We start from the raw sequence: 16,288 nt of genomic DNA on the forward strand, positions 1-16,288 counted from the left end.
TGTGTGCTAGTTTTGATTTTAGAAACTAGTTAGGAACGGCAGTCCTCTTTGCAGTGCACGAATGGCGAAATGGGCAGTAAAGGATTTTCTTTGTGAATGGCATTCCTCTTTATGGCAGCGCGGGGCAATGATCTCCTTGGAAGTGGCTGTCCTCTTGTAGACAAGGTACTAGATAGATATTCATGAAATCAATCACTATTTTGCCAAGTGCTATTCGACTCTGTATTGTACAGAGATGCGGTCTTGATCGCGTATTTAAGTTTTGTCGTCCCGATGCTTGTCGCTTAATGCGCGGTCGGTTTGGAATCGATCCCCGTCAGTGGGCCCATTGGGCTATGTTTCGCTCCAGTCAGTGCACCACGACTGGTACATTAAAGGCCGTGGTATGTGCTATCCTGTCTATGGGATGGTGCATATACAAGATCCCTTGCTGCTAATCGGAAAGAGTAACCCATTGCGTGGCGGCACTAGGTTTCCTCCCTTAGTATCTGTGTGGTCCTTAACGATATGTCTGACGCCATATAACCGTAAATAAACTGTGTTGAGTGCGTCGTTAAATAAAACATTTTCCTTCCCGATGCTTGTAGTAAGCGCAAACTCGAGTTTACCTCTCAGTAATTTTAGACGCGTACGAAATAATTCATGCTCGGGAATGAAACGTAGTTTGAGTTGTTACAAACATTTGGACGGTCAGAATCATACAGACTACACAGAGAGCGAAAGCGAGTTACATACCTTTTTATACAACGAGTTGTAAGATAAATTATATCTAAAGCACACAAATGTAGTATTCGACTTTTTACGTATCCTAAAACCCCAGTTTTTAAATAGATTTAAAGAGACATTCCTGAGTTTGCTCCATTGTAAGATGTTTCCGACTAATAAAATATTTCTACGATTAAACTTACATATTAAATACATTTTCTTGTTTAGAATATCAGTGTCTGTACATTCAGTGTGTTTCTGGTCGTCTTAATATTTGTAAGGAGCCCAAACTGGATTCTGTTTTCAAATAATTTCGTACGTACAAAAAAATAATATTTTAGGAAATAAAATGAAATTTAACCTAGTAAAAATATTAGAACGATCAGAAACACGTTTAATATACAGCCACTAATATTTTATGCAGAAAAATATATTTGCTATGTAATTACAATCGTTAAAAAGTCTCTGTTAGTCGATAACATCTTAAAAGTTGCAGCACACTCAGGAATGTCCCTTTAAATGTCTTTTTCAACTAAGACTTATTTACGGTGTTTGCCGTTGACTTACCGGCCTCCGTGGCATCGTAGTTAGGCCATCGGTCTACAGGCTGGTAGGTACTGGGTTAGGATCCCAGTCGAGGCATAGGATTTTTAATCCAGATACCGACTCCAAACCCTGAGTGAGTGCTCCGCAAGGCTCAGTGGGTAGGTGTAAACCACTTGTACCGACTAGTGATCCATAACTGGTTCAACAAAGACCATGGTTTGTGCTATCCTGCCTGTGGGAAGCGCAAATAAAAGATCCCTTGCTGCCTGTCGTAAAAGACTAGCATATGTGGCGACAGCGCGTTTCCTTTAAAAAGCAGTGTCAGAATGACCATATGTTTGACGTCCAATAGCCGATGATAAGATAAAAAATCAATGTGCTCTAGTGGCGTCGTTAAATAAAACAAACTTTAATTTAATTTTTGCCGTTGACTTATGCATCATGGAAAAAAAATCAGTTTTAAGTTAACATATAGGTCACAGAGCAGTCAATTTCGATGTTGCTTATTTCATTGGACGATTTGGTTGTCACCTAGGAGGAACCGATTACATGTCTTTAACTTTACGCACTTTTAAACGCAAGCTTTGGATTATACTACTTTAATGCATTACATTGGATTATATGGCTGTGGGCACCGGGTCATCACCTAGGAGCAGCCAATCGTATGTCTTTAACTTTATGTACTAGACGTAAGCACGGGATTATACTCATTTGGCGCATTTGAACAAAACTCCACCAAACAGAATAACCGCTAACAGAAACACGATTGAAGATTCATCTCCAAAGCACTGATTAACCGGACGAATGAATTTGTAATAAATTCTGCAACGAAATCACATCAGTAAATGTGAGTGGAATATATTTAACTACAATTATTGGAATGTTTGCCAGACTAATGCTATAAATTCCAGCGGCTTCAGAGATCGTGGCCTCCCTTCGACAAATTAATTAACAATAAATTGGACTTTCCTCTTTTCCCTTTGTGGTGCATACGCAAACAAGCGGCCATTACCCGTGTGATAGCATCGTCGATAAACGCGAGTAAGATGGTCGTGAACAATGCTCGCATTCAAGTAAACTGCTTCAAAATTGTTCCGTCTTAAAGTAATTTCCTGTAAATCTCCGAGATCGATGGATTATGAACAATATGGCTGCTCGTGAAGACAAGAAGAAACTCGTTTGAATGTCGACGTCTGTAATATTGTTTTGAAGGAGCTGGATGTTAGGTCAAGGTCGTTAGCCTCAGTAGTTTACATTGGGTATTGTTATCCTCTCCCCTCTTATCCCTCCCATGTTAGCCTCTCCCCTCTTGTCCCGCCCCTGTTAGCCTAACTGTGTTTCCGAGAATCTAATACTACCAAAATAAACTACTTCGAAAAATAAGAATAGTTAAGTACTGGTTGAAACTTTTACAAACAAATAACTGTATTTTAAAATCACTATATGAATATGGTATTGAAAGGTCTCGACGGAAATGTCAGATGTGTAATCAGAATGATACAGAGGATGAATATCACTTTATTTTCAAATGTCCATTGTACAATCAACTACAATCAATAAGAAATACTACTGGCGCAAATCATCTGTGTTTAAACTTGTGCAGTTATTGTCTGTTCAAAACAGAAAAGAATTATGTAATATTGGTAAATATTTTATAAATGCATTATGTTTACGTTATCAACATATTTAATTGTTCATCCTCCATATATGCACCACCTGTTAAATGTTATTGATTTGTATATGAAATGTAGGCCTATGACGAGGAAGGCTTAAAGCTAATAAACTATACTATACTACACCAAGAAAAAAAGATCAACACTAATTTGTGCTCCAAGTTTGGATCTTTGTTTGATTGAGACAGAAATGCATTTTTTTTACTATGTTGTAATAAATTTCATGAATTAAGACTTGATAATTAAATATGACTATTTCTCGTTCCAGCCAGTGCGCCACAACTGGTATATCAAAGGCCGTGGTATGTGCTATCCTGTCTGTGGGATTGTGCATATAAAATACCCCTTGCTGCATTAGGAACAATGTAGCGGGTTTCCTCTGATGACTACGTGTCAGAATTACCAAATGTTTGACATCCAATAGCCGATGATTAATACATCAATGTGCTCTAATGGTGTCGTTACACAAAACAAACTTCTTCTATCCATCTATTCTCTATCCTTCCATACATTCATGCATCATCCCATCCATCCATCCATCCATCCACCGTCCATCCATCCATCCACCCATCCATATATCAATCCATCCATCTACCGTCCATCCATCCATCCATCCATCCATCCATCCATCCATCCATCATCCATCTATCCGCTCACCCACCCACCCATCTATCCAGTCATCCGTCCGTCCGTCCACCCGTCCATCCATCCATCCATCCATCCATGCATCCATCCACCATCCATCCATCCACCATCCATCCATCGATCCATCCATCCACCATCAGTCCATCCATCCATCCATCCATCCATCCATCCACCATCCACCATCCATCCATCCATCCATCCATCCATCTATCAGTCCATCCACCATCCATCCATCCACCATCCATCCATCCATCATCCATCCATCCACCATCCACCCATCCATCCATCCACCCATCCACCATCCATCCATCCACGATCCATCCACCATCCATCCATCCATCCATCCACCATCCATCCATCCATCCACCATCCATCCATCCACCATCCATCCATCCATCCATCCACCATCCATCCATCCACCATCTATCCATCCATCCATCCACCATCCATCCATCCATCCACCATCAATCCATCCATCCATCCATCCATCCATCCATCCATCCATCTATCAGTCTATCCATACTTACTTACCTCTATCCTTCCAACAGACCATCAATTCATTCATCATCCCATCCACCATCCATCCATCCATCCATCCATCCATGCATCCTCCCACCCACTACATTTCCCCATTTTCCACAAGAAATATTTTATATATACTTTTCCATAGAGAGTAAAGAACACACCATGGTATTCGATATAACAACACTCAGAGAGTTGGTCCACTGGGGGGGGGGGGGGGGGGGTTCGATCATTCGACCCAACCACCTCAGACGACCCCTCCGAAACTGGGAAACAAGGAAAGGAAGGAAATGTTTTATTTAACGACGCACTCAACACATTTTATATACGGTTATATGTTTCGGCTGGGGAACAAACGAGACGGTGGAATTACAACATCATTCAAATAATAATTTAAAAATAATTTAAAAATAATAACTTGAAAAGTAACTTACCAGCCTGGGCTGCAAATATGAGCGGCGTGTTCCCTTCCTTGTCGGGAATGTTCGGGTCGAGTTCGGGTACTTCCGACAACATCTCTATGACGGGAACGAGACCAGCCGCGGTCACGTAACTCAGCCCTGTCTGCGAGATAAATACGTCATAATTAAAATAACTACGTCATAATTGAAATAACTACCGGCCTCGATATCATATAATCTTATATAACGTTTATATAATCTTATATAAGTGTTCTGTCAATATACCACAGCGAGATAAATAATATGCCAGGATTGGACTGAACTGCAGTTGGACACGATGGGGTGTGTGGGGGGAGGGGATGGGATGCCGGGAGTTAGGGCATTCTTTGGGGCCATAGGCGTAGGCGGTTTGGCCTTAGGTTTTGTGTAGGACCGGACTCCTCTCCCTCCCGATCCTCACCTGGTCACACCAATGTTTAGAATATGACTGGCAGCCCCTTTCCCAAAATTATTATTATTTTTAATTTTTTTGTATACTCTATATCAACTCTATAGCCTTTCCTCCTAACCTCCCATGGGCTTAATGAATATTGTTTAATAATTATTATTAATTTTAGACCAGCCCATCTAAATTTGTGCCAAAATTATATTATATTAATAATTAATATAGGTTACAAATGTTAATATTTCTCTTTAAGGGCGCAGTAAAAATTTATTAACCCCAATTTTCCCCTCTTTTATACTTTTGGTGTTCATATTAAAAATTTCAAAATTGACCATATTTAATAGGTTATACCTATCCCGAGTCCTATCGGAGGCCGGACTCGGGATAGGCGTGTTCGCTAAGCTAAGCTAGATAAATACGTCATAACTGAAATAACGACCGGCCTCGATAACATATTATCTTATATAATGAAACCGGGTACATTTTTTATGACAAAAGGACAACTCGGTGCAGTCTAGGATTCTTTTATTGGATCCCCTAACCAACAGGATGTGAGGATCCTGGAGGTCATCACATCATCAACATCATCAAAAGGATTAAAAAAAAAAAAATCCTAGACTGCACCCGGTTTCATTGGAGCCGATGTAGGGACTGGGTGTGTTCTTAACACAAGAATACAATTATAACCCAGTCGGGACCCGTAACAGTTCAACTACCCGTGGCCCACAGCTCCGGGACGTAGCTTCACTTGAGGGGGGAGTATGTAGTAGTGTTGGTATAAAGTGCTCCTACTGGCAGTAGCTAATGGGAATTTCCCTATTAGCTCAGTTGGTAGAGCACTGGACTCTCGTACTGAGAGTTTGTGGTTCGAATCCCCTCAGTGGAGGTCGACTTTTATCTGTTACATTTGGATCACTCTTTGTTAATCGCAGGCTAAAGTGTAGACATTGGAAACATTAATTGCAATATTTTGATCATTTGTTTTAGACTGGTTACATTTGCCAGGGAGAACCCTGATGTATGTTAAGTGAATATTATTTTTTTTGAATATAGTCATAGTCACTTAACTAGCAGAACAAAGCCATCTTTTAATAATATATAAGTATTCATCATTGATTATTTGATTGGCTTACCCGTTTCATGATTGTATGCATCTTGGTACACATTACGTATACTTAAGTGTATTGTTTGTGCTTTGTGTGCCTTTGTTCCTCAAAATGTCTACTTGGATGATCATATTTTATTGATTTACATCATATATATTTGTGTTTGAGTACTGAATTATGTCATGATGCTGGTTGTTGTTACTTGACTTTATAGTTTGTTGTACATAGAGGTACCGGTACCAACTCAGTTTCCCAAACATTATATTTAATTTAGCAATAGTTAGTTAGACTATTAAAACCTAATTTAGCTAATATTTTAGTGAACATTATAAATTTAAGATTACTTCTAACTAGTTCTAAAAATTTAAAATATTATTTAAATAATCAGTTCTGGTGTTATTAAATCAGATATTTAAATTTGATAATTGTTTACAAAATATTTTATTAGTTGAAAATAAACTAAATAGGTGTATATCAATTTAAATAGCTAATTATATAAAAATTATTTAAAACTTTGGTAGTATTAAAGAAAGGTCTTAGTTGTAATTGATTTCTGTGAATATATAATTTATAAGTGCACATTACTAACATGTAGTACACTTGCACTTAGTTTTTATTACAGGACAGTTTGGTTTTCATGGTTGGCTGATATTTCTTTATTTTGATTCTTTGTTCTTGTCTTATTTTCTATTTAGATTACTTATGTAAGCCTTCAAACCTTCCATCTTTCTAGGGTTTTTATTTTGTTTAGTTTTATTTTATCATGTATTGGCATACACACATACCACACAATCATTGAGTAGGAATATACACAGTTGTGTCGAGGTCAAACTACATTTGACCTTGGCCTCAGCCCATGCACAAGAATAGCAGTAAACTATTTTAGCCTGTTATCTATCAAGCTTGTGAAGTTTTGCTTGGTGCTGTGATTTTTTTTAAAGAGTTTGTAACTCTTCAATGAGGTCACAAATGTTTGGTTATTCACTGTATGTTTTGCCTCTTAGTACAGTGAATTGATTTTATTTAGTAATTATTGCTTTTCCCTTTGTTGGTTGCCCTTTGTCTTAGAATTACATATGGTGGATTCTGCTGATGGTCATTCAGTATAATCTCTTTGATGGTTATATGTAGTAGTTTTGTACCCTGATTGGACAATTATCATGGAAGACTGTAGTCCAGAGAGGATCAGAGAGTTGAAGGAGATGGTATTCCAACTTTCTTCCAAGTTGGATCGTTTTGAGCAACAGTTAGATGATGCAGAGAATGAGTTTATGCCTTTGACGTCACCATCGCCCAGCCCAGTTCTCAGTTCAGATCAGTTTTGTTTTCAGTCACAAGATCAAGGACCACAGTGCTATAGATGCCTATAGTATGGTCATATCCAAAGAGGATGCAGAGTACGGTTGGACCACTCCAGAAGATACCAACAGGAAGACAACTTTACCTTTTCTGTTTGTAATAGTACATCTGTTAGACGTCGTGGTTTACCCGATGGTCTAGTGGGTGATGCTAGTGAGGTGACTATATCAGTATTGATGGTCATATTTGCAGAGGCCTTCTGGATACTGGGTCGACAGTTTCTACTGTCAGTGAGAGATTCTGCAATGAGTTTCTTTCTAACTTGATGGTCCATCCTTTGGATACTTTGTTGGATATTGAATGTGCAGATGGAGAGAGTTTACCGTATCGAGGATATGTGGAAGCAACTCTAGTTTTTCGAGGCCTGCTTTCGGAATCTCCACAGCATTCATTGTTGCTGGTTGTTCCGGATTGCAAGTATAACAGTGATGTGCCAATTCTAATTGGTACTAATGTCTTGACGCCAGCTCTTGAAGAATGCCGCCAGGAGTATGGAACTCGTTTTCTTCAATGTGCCAAACTTCAAACTCCTTTTTATTTGGCTTTCAGGGCAATTGTTTTGCAAGAAAAGGAGTTGACTCGCAACAATTTTAGATTGGGAATTGTACGAAGTGGTGCAACTAACAACATTATCATTCCTCCAAACCGGACTGTAACCTTGAGAGGTTATGTCAACAGAAAGGTGCCTTACAGAAATGTTTGTGCTGCACTTCATCCTTCGCAGAATTCAGTTATTTCTGAATTGGAGGTTTTACCTGCTATCTTTGCTTACAGTTTTCAGAGCGATTACATGGTAGATGTTCCTGTTTCCAACATTACCACACAGACAGTTGTTGTTCCGCCAAAAAGTATTCTTTGTGAACTTCAACCAATCAAGATAGAAGATTGTCCATTTCACATTACAGAAGATGAGCAATCAATTTTGGAAAAGATGACTTTGTCTTCAGATGCTATCAGTGAAGAGGAATTGAAACAGGGTGTTGGTTTAATTCTTCAGTATCAGGACATCTTTTCCAAAGGTGACCTGGATATTGGATTCTGCTCCAGAGTGAAGCACCGCATCGACTTGTTTGATGAAGTTTTTTCAAGATGCGCCACAGACGGATTCCACCTTCTATGTTTGATGAGGTCAAGCAGCATCTTCATCAGTTACTTGCTAGTGGTGTCATCAGGAGATCTTATAGTCCCTACGTCGGCTCCAAATGTAACAGATAAAAATCAACCTCCACTGAGGGGATTCGAACCACAAACTCTCAGTACGAGAGCCCAGTGCTCTACCAACTGAGCTAATAGGGAAATTCCCATTAGCTACTGCCAGTAGGAGCACTTTATACCAGCACTACTACATAACATTTAAATAATCTATATTAAAGTTCTCTGTCATTTTACCACTGCTAGATCAATACGTCATAATTTAACAAACTACCGGCTTTGATATTATATTATCTTATATAACTTTTAAATTATCTTATTATAAAGTTCTCTGTCATTATACCACATCGAGATAAATGCATCATAATTTAAAAACCTACTGGCCTCGATTTCACATATTTAAAGAAACTACCATGAACTTTCTAATACGTCACAATGTAAATAACTATCGCCTTGACATCACATATTTAAAGAGATTGCAATTATACCACTGTGAGATAAATTCACGTCATGATTTAAATGACTACCCGCCTTTGATATTATATAATCGTATATGACGTTTATATAAAGAGGATTCGTCACGAGTGGTTTTTTTAAATATAGAAAATATCAGCCGAGTCTACATTAATCGGTATTTGCCGTGACCTCGATTAATTTACATCTAATTTGCAAAGTTATCAAATTATTAAAGTATGTGATCTGAAAAATATAACATACTTTGATTGCACTGGAAATGTAAGATATTATATGATAAACTAAATTATCACTTGGGTTTATGACATGGATAACATGCGTAAGTTATAGGATAATGTTTTTTATTATATAACATTTAGTGAAATATCTTAAAATATAAGTGAAATAAAAGTGTTATCAGTCACTCAGTGACGGTAACACATTTTAGAGTGAACATTTCTATATTTCACTCCAAAATGTGTTATCGTCACTGTAAGAAAGCCGGAACTATTTTGCTGCTGGCATTTTAAAAATAAAGGTAAATTGCCAAAAGTTATATAATAGATATAAAATTTCATGTTTCTTGTTGAATATGAATTATACTTATCTCGTGAAGTTTGCAATCATATCACACTCGTCGCTCAAGCGCGACTCGTGAGATATCATTGCAAACTTCACTCGATGAGATATAAATCATATTTGACCAAAAAACCCCAAGAAACATCCTCTATATATTAAGTTTTTCTGTCATTGCGAGATAAAAATACGTCATAATTTAAGTAACTACTGGCCTTGATATTACACATGTATCCTGACCAAAAATATATACTGAAGTTCAAAAGAAACTTTACATACATAAATTTTGAATAATTTAATCAATTTGATATTGTTGCTAATGGAAAATAACCAATTTAGAAACCACCGTACAAACATTGTGCATGAATGACGAAGTGAATTGTGACGTGTAGATGTTGAACTTCATGACACTTTCATATCACACCGTATCGTTTGATTGTTTTCTATAATGCAATTTCAAGCCTTGTAAAGTTTGTTTTGTACATAAGTATAGCTTTTTGGGACGGAAATACTTTCAGTCTAGTTATGTTCAGCAAAGGAATGTTTGTTTGAAAATTACTTATTCTTTTATTTCCATTTGATTGTTTTGATTGTTTTAATGACAAATTTTAATTTTTATTTAATAATTTGTTGTTTATTAAGAGCTATTTTGTTTTGGTGTATAAATACTGTAGGCGAACTTGGAACGAACTAGCATGGAAGGCGCAAGACACTAGGGGATCCGGGGGCATTCCCACCAGGAAATGTTCAAATCTAGAGGCCTTGAAATACCATTTTGCAGCCATATAAGGGAGATTACATCTTAAAGCATCAATATCAGTAACCAGTAAATATATATTTAGGGGGTGGGGGTGCCCACTTGTCCCCCCCCCCCCCCCCTCCGCTAGCTATGGCCTTGACCACGGCCTTTTATATACCAGTTGTGGTGCACTGGCTGAAGCGAGAAATAACCCAATGGGCCCACCGACGGGGTTCGATCCCAGACCGACCGCGCATCAAGCGAGCTGTAAAGAGAGACAAACTGCACTCACCCGACCAGACCTATCTCGCTCGTTGATCTCCTCCTCGGTCGGGTTGTCCTCGATGATCGCGTGGATCGCCTCCATGTCGTTGTCGACACACGCCTCCAGGAACGTGAGGTCCTCGTAGTTGTAACCTTCGTCATAGTACGAGTTGTCGTCGTCATCAGTGTCTGTGTTCATCCTCGATTACCTGACAAAACGAAATTCAAATAATATAGAAACTAATTAACGTCATAGTATGTGTTGTTTTCGTCATCAGTGTCTGTGTTCATCCTCGATTACCTGACAAACGAAATTCAAATAATATAGAAACTAATTAACGTCATAGTATGTGTTGTCTTCGTCATCAGTGTCTGTGTTCATCCTCGATTACCTGAGAGAAATAAAATAAAATAATTTTGAAAATAACCCTCGTCATAGTACGAGTTTGTGTTCATTCTCGATTATCTGAGAGAAATAAACGAATAATATTAAACAAAGGTCCACGTCATAGTATGTGTTGTTTTCGTCATCAGTATCTGTGTTCATCCTCGATTACCTGACAGAAATACTTTGAAATAATACAGAAAATTATCAACGTCATAGTATGAGTTATCTTCGTCATCAGTATCTGTGTTCATCCTCGATTACCTGACAGAAATAATTTGAAATAATACAGAAAATTATCAACGTCATAGTATGAGTTATCTTCGTCAGCAGTATCTGTGTTCATTCCCGATTATCTGACAAATGTAATACAATTTTTAAATTGTCCACGTCATAGTACGAACTGTCTTCGTCAACAGTATCTGTGTTCATTCTCGATCACCTGAGAGAAATAAATTTAATAATATTTTTTAAAGTGTTCATGCCACAGTACGAGTTTTTGTTCATCTCGATTACTGAGATATATAATTTCAAAAAATACAGAAAATTATTCACGTATCTGTGTTCCACGTCTTAGTACGAGTTGTCTTCGTCATCAGTATGTGTGTTCATCCTCGATTACCTAACAGAAAAGATATACAATAGTATTTACATCATGCAACGTGTTGCCATCGTCATCAGTATCTGTGTTCAACCTTGATTACCTGACAGAAATAAATTCAAATAATATAGAAAATGATCCACGTCACAATAAGGGGTTATCTTCGTCATCAGTATATGTGTTTATCCTCGATTATCTTTGCAGTAATGACAACAAAAAACTACGATCAGTAATATAAAGACCGGCCTCGGTGGTGTCGTGGTTAAGCCATCAGACATAAGGCTGATAGGTACAGGGTTCGCAGCCCGGCACCGGCTCCCACCCAGAGCGAGTTTTAACGACTCAGTAGGTAGGTGTAGAACCACTACACCCAATTCTCTCTCACTAACCACTAACCAACTCACAACTAACCCACTGTCCTGGACTGGCAGCCCACATAGCTGAAGTATGTGCCCAGGACAGCGTGCTTAATTGGATATAAGCACGAAAACAAGATGAAATGAAATGAATATAAAGACTAACATTAATTACAGGTATCGCCTGTTATCTAACTTTGCTGATACTAGTAATATGTGTTGGCTTATTCTTTCTTGTATTTTGTCTTTCGCGATCTATATCTAAACATTATGCTAGTTATTTTCGGCTTCACTGTCTGTGTTGGACATCGATTATCTGGCAGACATAATTAAAAAAGTTCCTCATTCATTCATTCTTTCATTCATTCATTCATTCATTCATTCATTCATTCATTCATTCATCAATTCAACCATTCATTCACTCATCCATCCATTTTTATTTCATTTCATGCTTGTATCCAATTAAAGTTCAAGCACGTTGTCCTGGGCATAACATCTCAGCTATCTGGGCTCTGTGTTCAGGACTGTGGATTACTAGTTAGTGGTTAGTCGTTAGTGTTTATTAAAGTTTCTTTTGTTTAACGACACCACTAAATGTAATAATATTTTTAAATTGTCCACGTCGTAGTAAACGTTTATTTATTAAACCATGGCTACTTGTGACGGAACCCCACTACATTTTTCCATTAGCAGCAAGGGATCTTTTATATGCACCATCCCACGGACAGGATAGTACATACCACGGCCTTTGATATACCAGTCGTAGTGCACTAGCTGGAACGATAATTAGCCCAATAGCCCCACCGACGGGCATTGATCCTAGACTGACCGCGCATTGGGCGAGCTTTTTACTACTGGGTTACGTCCCGCCCCACTTGTCCACAGAGTCGTTGCAACTTGCTCTGAGTGGGAACCTGTACCGGTGTTCGAACCCAGTACCCACCGTACGTACGATCACTACATACCGATAAGGCCAAATAAAATACATTTCTGGTCTCTGGTCAGCGTATCAACATTTAAAAAGAAATGTTTCGCGTTATGACGTCGATTTTTGCCGGGCTTTCTCTTGTTAAGACGTAAAAACCGCATTTGAGGCCAAACTGCCATCTCGCGTGAACTGATTTCAGTTTAAATATGCCACTTATTTCGGTATAAAATATAGCCACCTTTTCTGTGAAACCCATGCTTTAAAATAATAATAATAATAATTTGAAAAAAAAGAAAGAAGCTGAATCGCAGCTTCAATTCTGGAACTTTGGTTTGATCAGAGAGCGACTTTTTTTTTGCCTAATATGAAGTCTGTTTTTGTTTAACGACACCACTAGGGCACACTGATTGATTAAATATTGGCTATTAGATGTCAAACAGTTGGTAATTTTGACTCGTAGTTTTTTCATTAGTCGCAAGGAATCTTTTACGTGCACTTTCCCACAGACAGGATAGTACATACCACGATCATTCATATACCAGTCGTGGAGCACTGGTTGGGATGGTGAAAAATACAATCAAGGAATGGGTCCACTGAAGTGGTTCGATCCTATGAAGCAACTACCTCACGTGAGCGCTCTACCGAGTGAGCTAGATCCCGGCAGAATATGAACAGCACTATGTTCAACCTGCCGTATTTTGCTATTGTTTGCGAATCATTTCGACTGGTTCCCAAAGTGCTCATTCGGTTTAACGCGAAGCGCATAAACCAGTGTTGTTGTTTTTTGTTGTCTTTTTTCTGCTCGGTCTGGCTGAACTCGGCCCTGGTCGAGCCTTCCATTTTCATTTCATTTCAGCTTATTTCCATGCTTATATCCAATTAAGGTTCAAGCACGCTGTCCTGGGCACACACCTCAGCTATTTGTGCTGTTTGTCCATGACAGTGGGATAGTTGTTAGTGATTAGTGAGAGAGAAGAGGGTGTAGTGATCTCACACCTATCCATTGAGTCGTAAAAACTCGCTCTGGGTGGGAGCCAGTACCAGGCTGCGAACCCAGTACCTACCAGCCTGGTGTCCGATGGCTTTACCACGGCGCTACCGATGCCATTTTTGTACGTTTTTTTTGCATCTGTGGCATTGATTCCTTGTTCGTTAGTGTGCACAAGTGCAAATGATATACATATTGCCATAACTAATCTCTACAAAGGAAAACGCTAATTAGGTACCAGTCTATAACATCGCAATTACCCTGATGTGCCTACGTCACGATCAAAGCGATGTTCCGCAGCTGTATCCGACGATTATGTTGCCATAGTAACGACTGTCGCCATATTTTCGTCATTTTTCTTTGACGCAAGCGGCGGAATAAAGACACTCTATCTACTAATATTTTGTATAGATTGACTTGGGCGTCGGTGGGGGATTTCACATGGGGGAGGGTTAAATGATTTTACCAGAAGCCTTTCGATGTCGATCATCATACCCTCCACCCCAACCCCCCCCCCCCCCTCCCACACACACACTACAAGTATAGCTGTTTGAGTATACAACCAAACGATTGAAGTCAAATTCCATAGACAACAATGGGGGCCATTCAAATATTACCTAACGCTCGAGGGGTTAGGTCCAAACGTTATGTAGCGTTACAGGCGGTGGGTGGGTGTAGGTCCAAACGTTATGTAGCGTTACAGGCGGTGGGTGGGTGTAGGTCCAAACGTTATGTAGCGTTACAGGCGGTGGGTGGGTGCAATTAACAGCGTTACGTAACGCACATTTAGGACCGGGGGTTAGGAGGGTATACAGCTAAGTTTCGGAAATAACAGGACGCGTATTCACCTAACCTAGTTCCGCCTAAAAAAAAGACTGTCACCCTTATTATAATGGCACATGAAATATATCAGTATTTTACAAGCATGTAACACACGGAAATCATTCATAAATCAAACACACATAAAAGACACAGCAACAAAACATCACAACAGTGTCAGTAAGTATTACATCTAAAGCCATTCTAAAACCCAAATTAGACCAAAGTAAATGACATTACGTTACGTGACTGTTTGCCATAACTTCATTTACGTGTTGGCTCAAATAAATTGTTCGTATTTTAGCTAGGCCTACAGTGTATTATAGTATTATAGACAAAACAAAGGACAGACAGGAAGAAAAAAGAAAAGAAAACCAAACAACAAACGCGACGTCCATAAATTGTGCTTCTAAAGCCATGCCAAAGCTCAGGGGGCGATTTCACAAAACATCGTAAGTTTACGTCTGCGACTAGGAATACGTCTGCGACTAGGAATACGTCTGCGACCGGGCATACATTTACAAGTGTTTGGCATCTATTTCACGAAGAAAATTACATCATTACGAAAAATGGAGCATTTTAAGGACAACCGATTATGAAGTCTTAGAGAAATCACTCTATATTGTTTTCATTGGCAACACGGGATCTTTTATCAACGGGGATCGATCCTAGACCGACCGCGTACCAAAGCGAGCGCTTTATCACCGGGCTACGTCTCGTCCTTTCATTTTCATTTCAACTTATTTTCGTGGTTAGTGATTAGAGAGAAAAAAGAGGGCGTAGTGATCTTACACCTACCCATTGAGTCGTTGAAATTCGCTCTGGGTGGGAGCCGGTACCGGGCTGCGAACCCTGTACCTACCGGTCTTATGTCCGATGGCTTAACCACGACACCACCGAGGTCGGTGTTAGTTGTTAGTGGTTGGTGAAAGAGAAGAAGGTGTAGTGGTCTTACGCCTACCCATTGAATCGTTAAAACTCGCTCTGGGTGGGAGCCGGTGCCGGGCTGCGAACCCTGTACCTATCAGCCTTATGTCCGATGGCTTAACCACGACACCACCGAGGCCGGTCTTTATATTACTGATCGTAGCTTTTTGTTGTCATTACTGTAAAGATAATCGAGGATAAACACATATACTGATGACGATGATAACCCCTTATTGTGACGTGGATCATTTTCTATATTATTTGAATTTATTTCCGTCAGGTAATCAAGGTTGAACACAGATACTGATGACGATGGCAACACGCTGCATGATGTAAATAATATTTTGTATCATTTCTGTCAGATAATCGAGGATGAACATACATACTGATGACGAAGACAACTCCTACTATGATGATTATATTTTATATTATTTGTCAGGTAATCGAGGATGAACACACCTACTGATGACGAAGACAACACATTCAATGATGTAAATACTATTTTGTATCATGTCCAATGGCTTAACCACGACACCGCCGAGGCCGGTGTTCCGTTCTTTAACTGGAATATTACCCTTAATAGGCTTGTTTATCGGGCACTACTCATTAAGCGCCTTAGAGAATCTGGAGTGGATATTGATCAGCCAACTGCGGTTTTCTGCAAATTGCAAGATGTTATTGCGCATTACCTAAATCCG

The 16,288-nt window shown here is 39.1% G+C and overlaps 1 protein-coding gene across 1 annotated transcript in view; it reads right to left on the reverse strand.

Annotated features, from left to right (window-relative positions):
* The window catches only part of LOC121387731 (photoreceptor ankyrin repeat protein-like), a 41,235-nt gene extending 30,451 nt beyond the window's left edge, over window positions 1-10,784 (reverse strand). The window contains exons 1-2 of the mRNA XM_041518928.1: window positions 10,615-10,784; window positions 4,526-4,655 (exon numbers count right to left, since the gene is read on the reverse strand). Coding sequence (XP_041374862.1) covers window positions 4,526-4,655; window positions 10,615-10,689 — 205 coding nt within the window. The 5' untranslated portion in view covers window positions 10,690-10,784. The remainder of the gene's footprint in view (window positions 1-4,525; window positions 4,656-10,614) is intronic.
* Window positions 10,785-16,288: the final 5,504 nt, after the last annotated feature.

This window comes from Gigantopelta aegis, chromosome 13 (genome assembly GCF_016097555.1).
Source record: "Gigantopelta aegis isolate Gae_Host chromosome 13, Gae_host_genome, whole genome shotgun sequence".
Classification (NCBI taxonomy): Eukaryota; Metazoa; Mollusca; class Gastropoda; order Neomphalida; family Peltospiridae; genus Gigantopelta; species Gigantopelta aegis.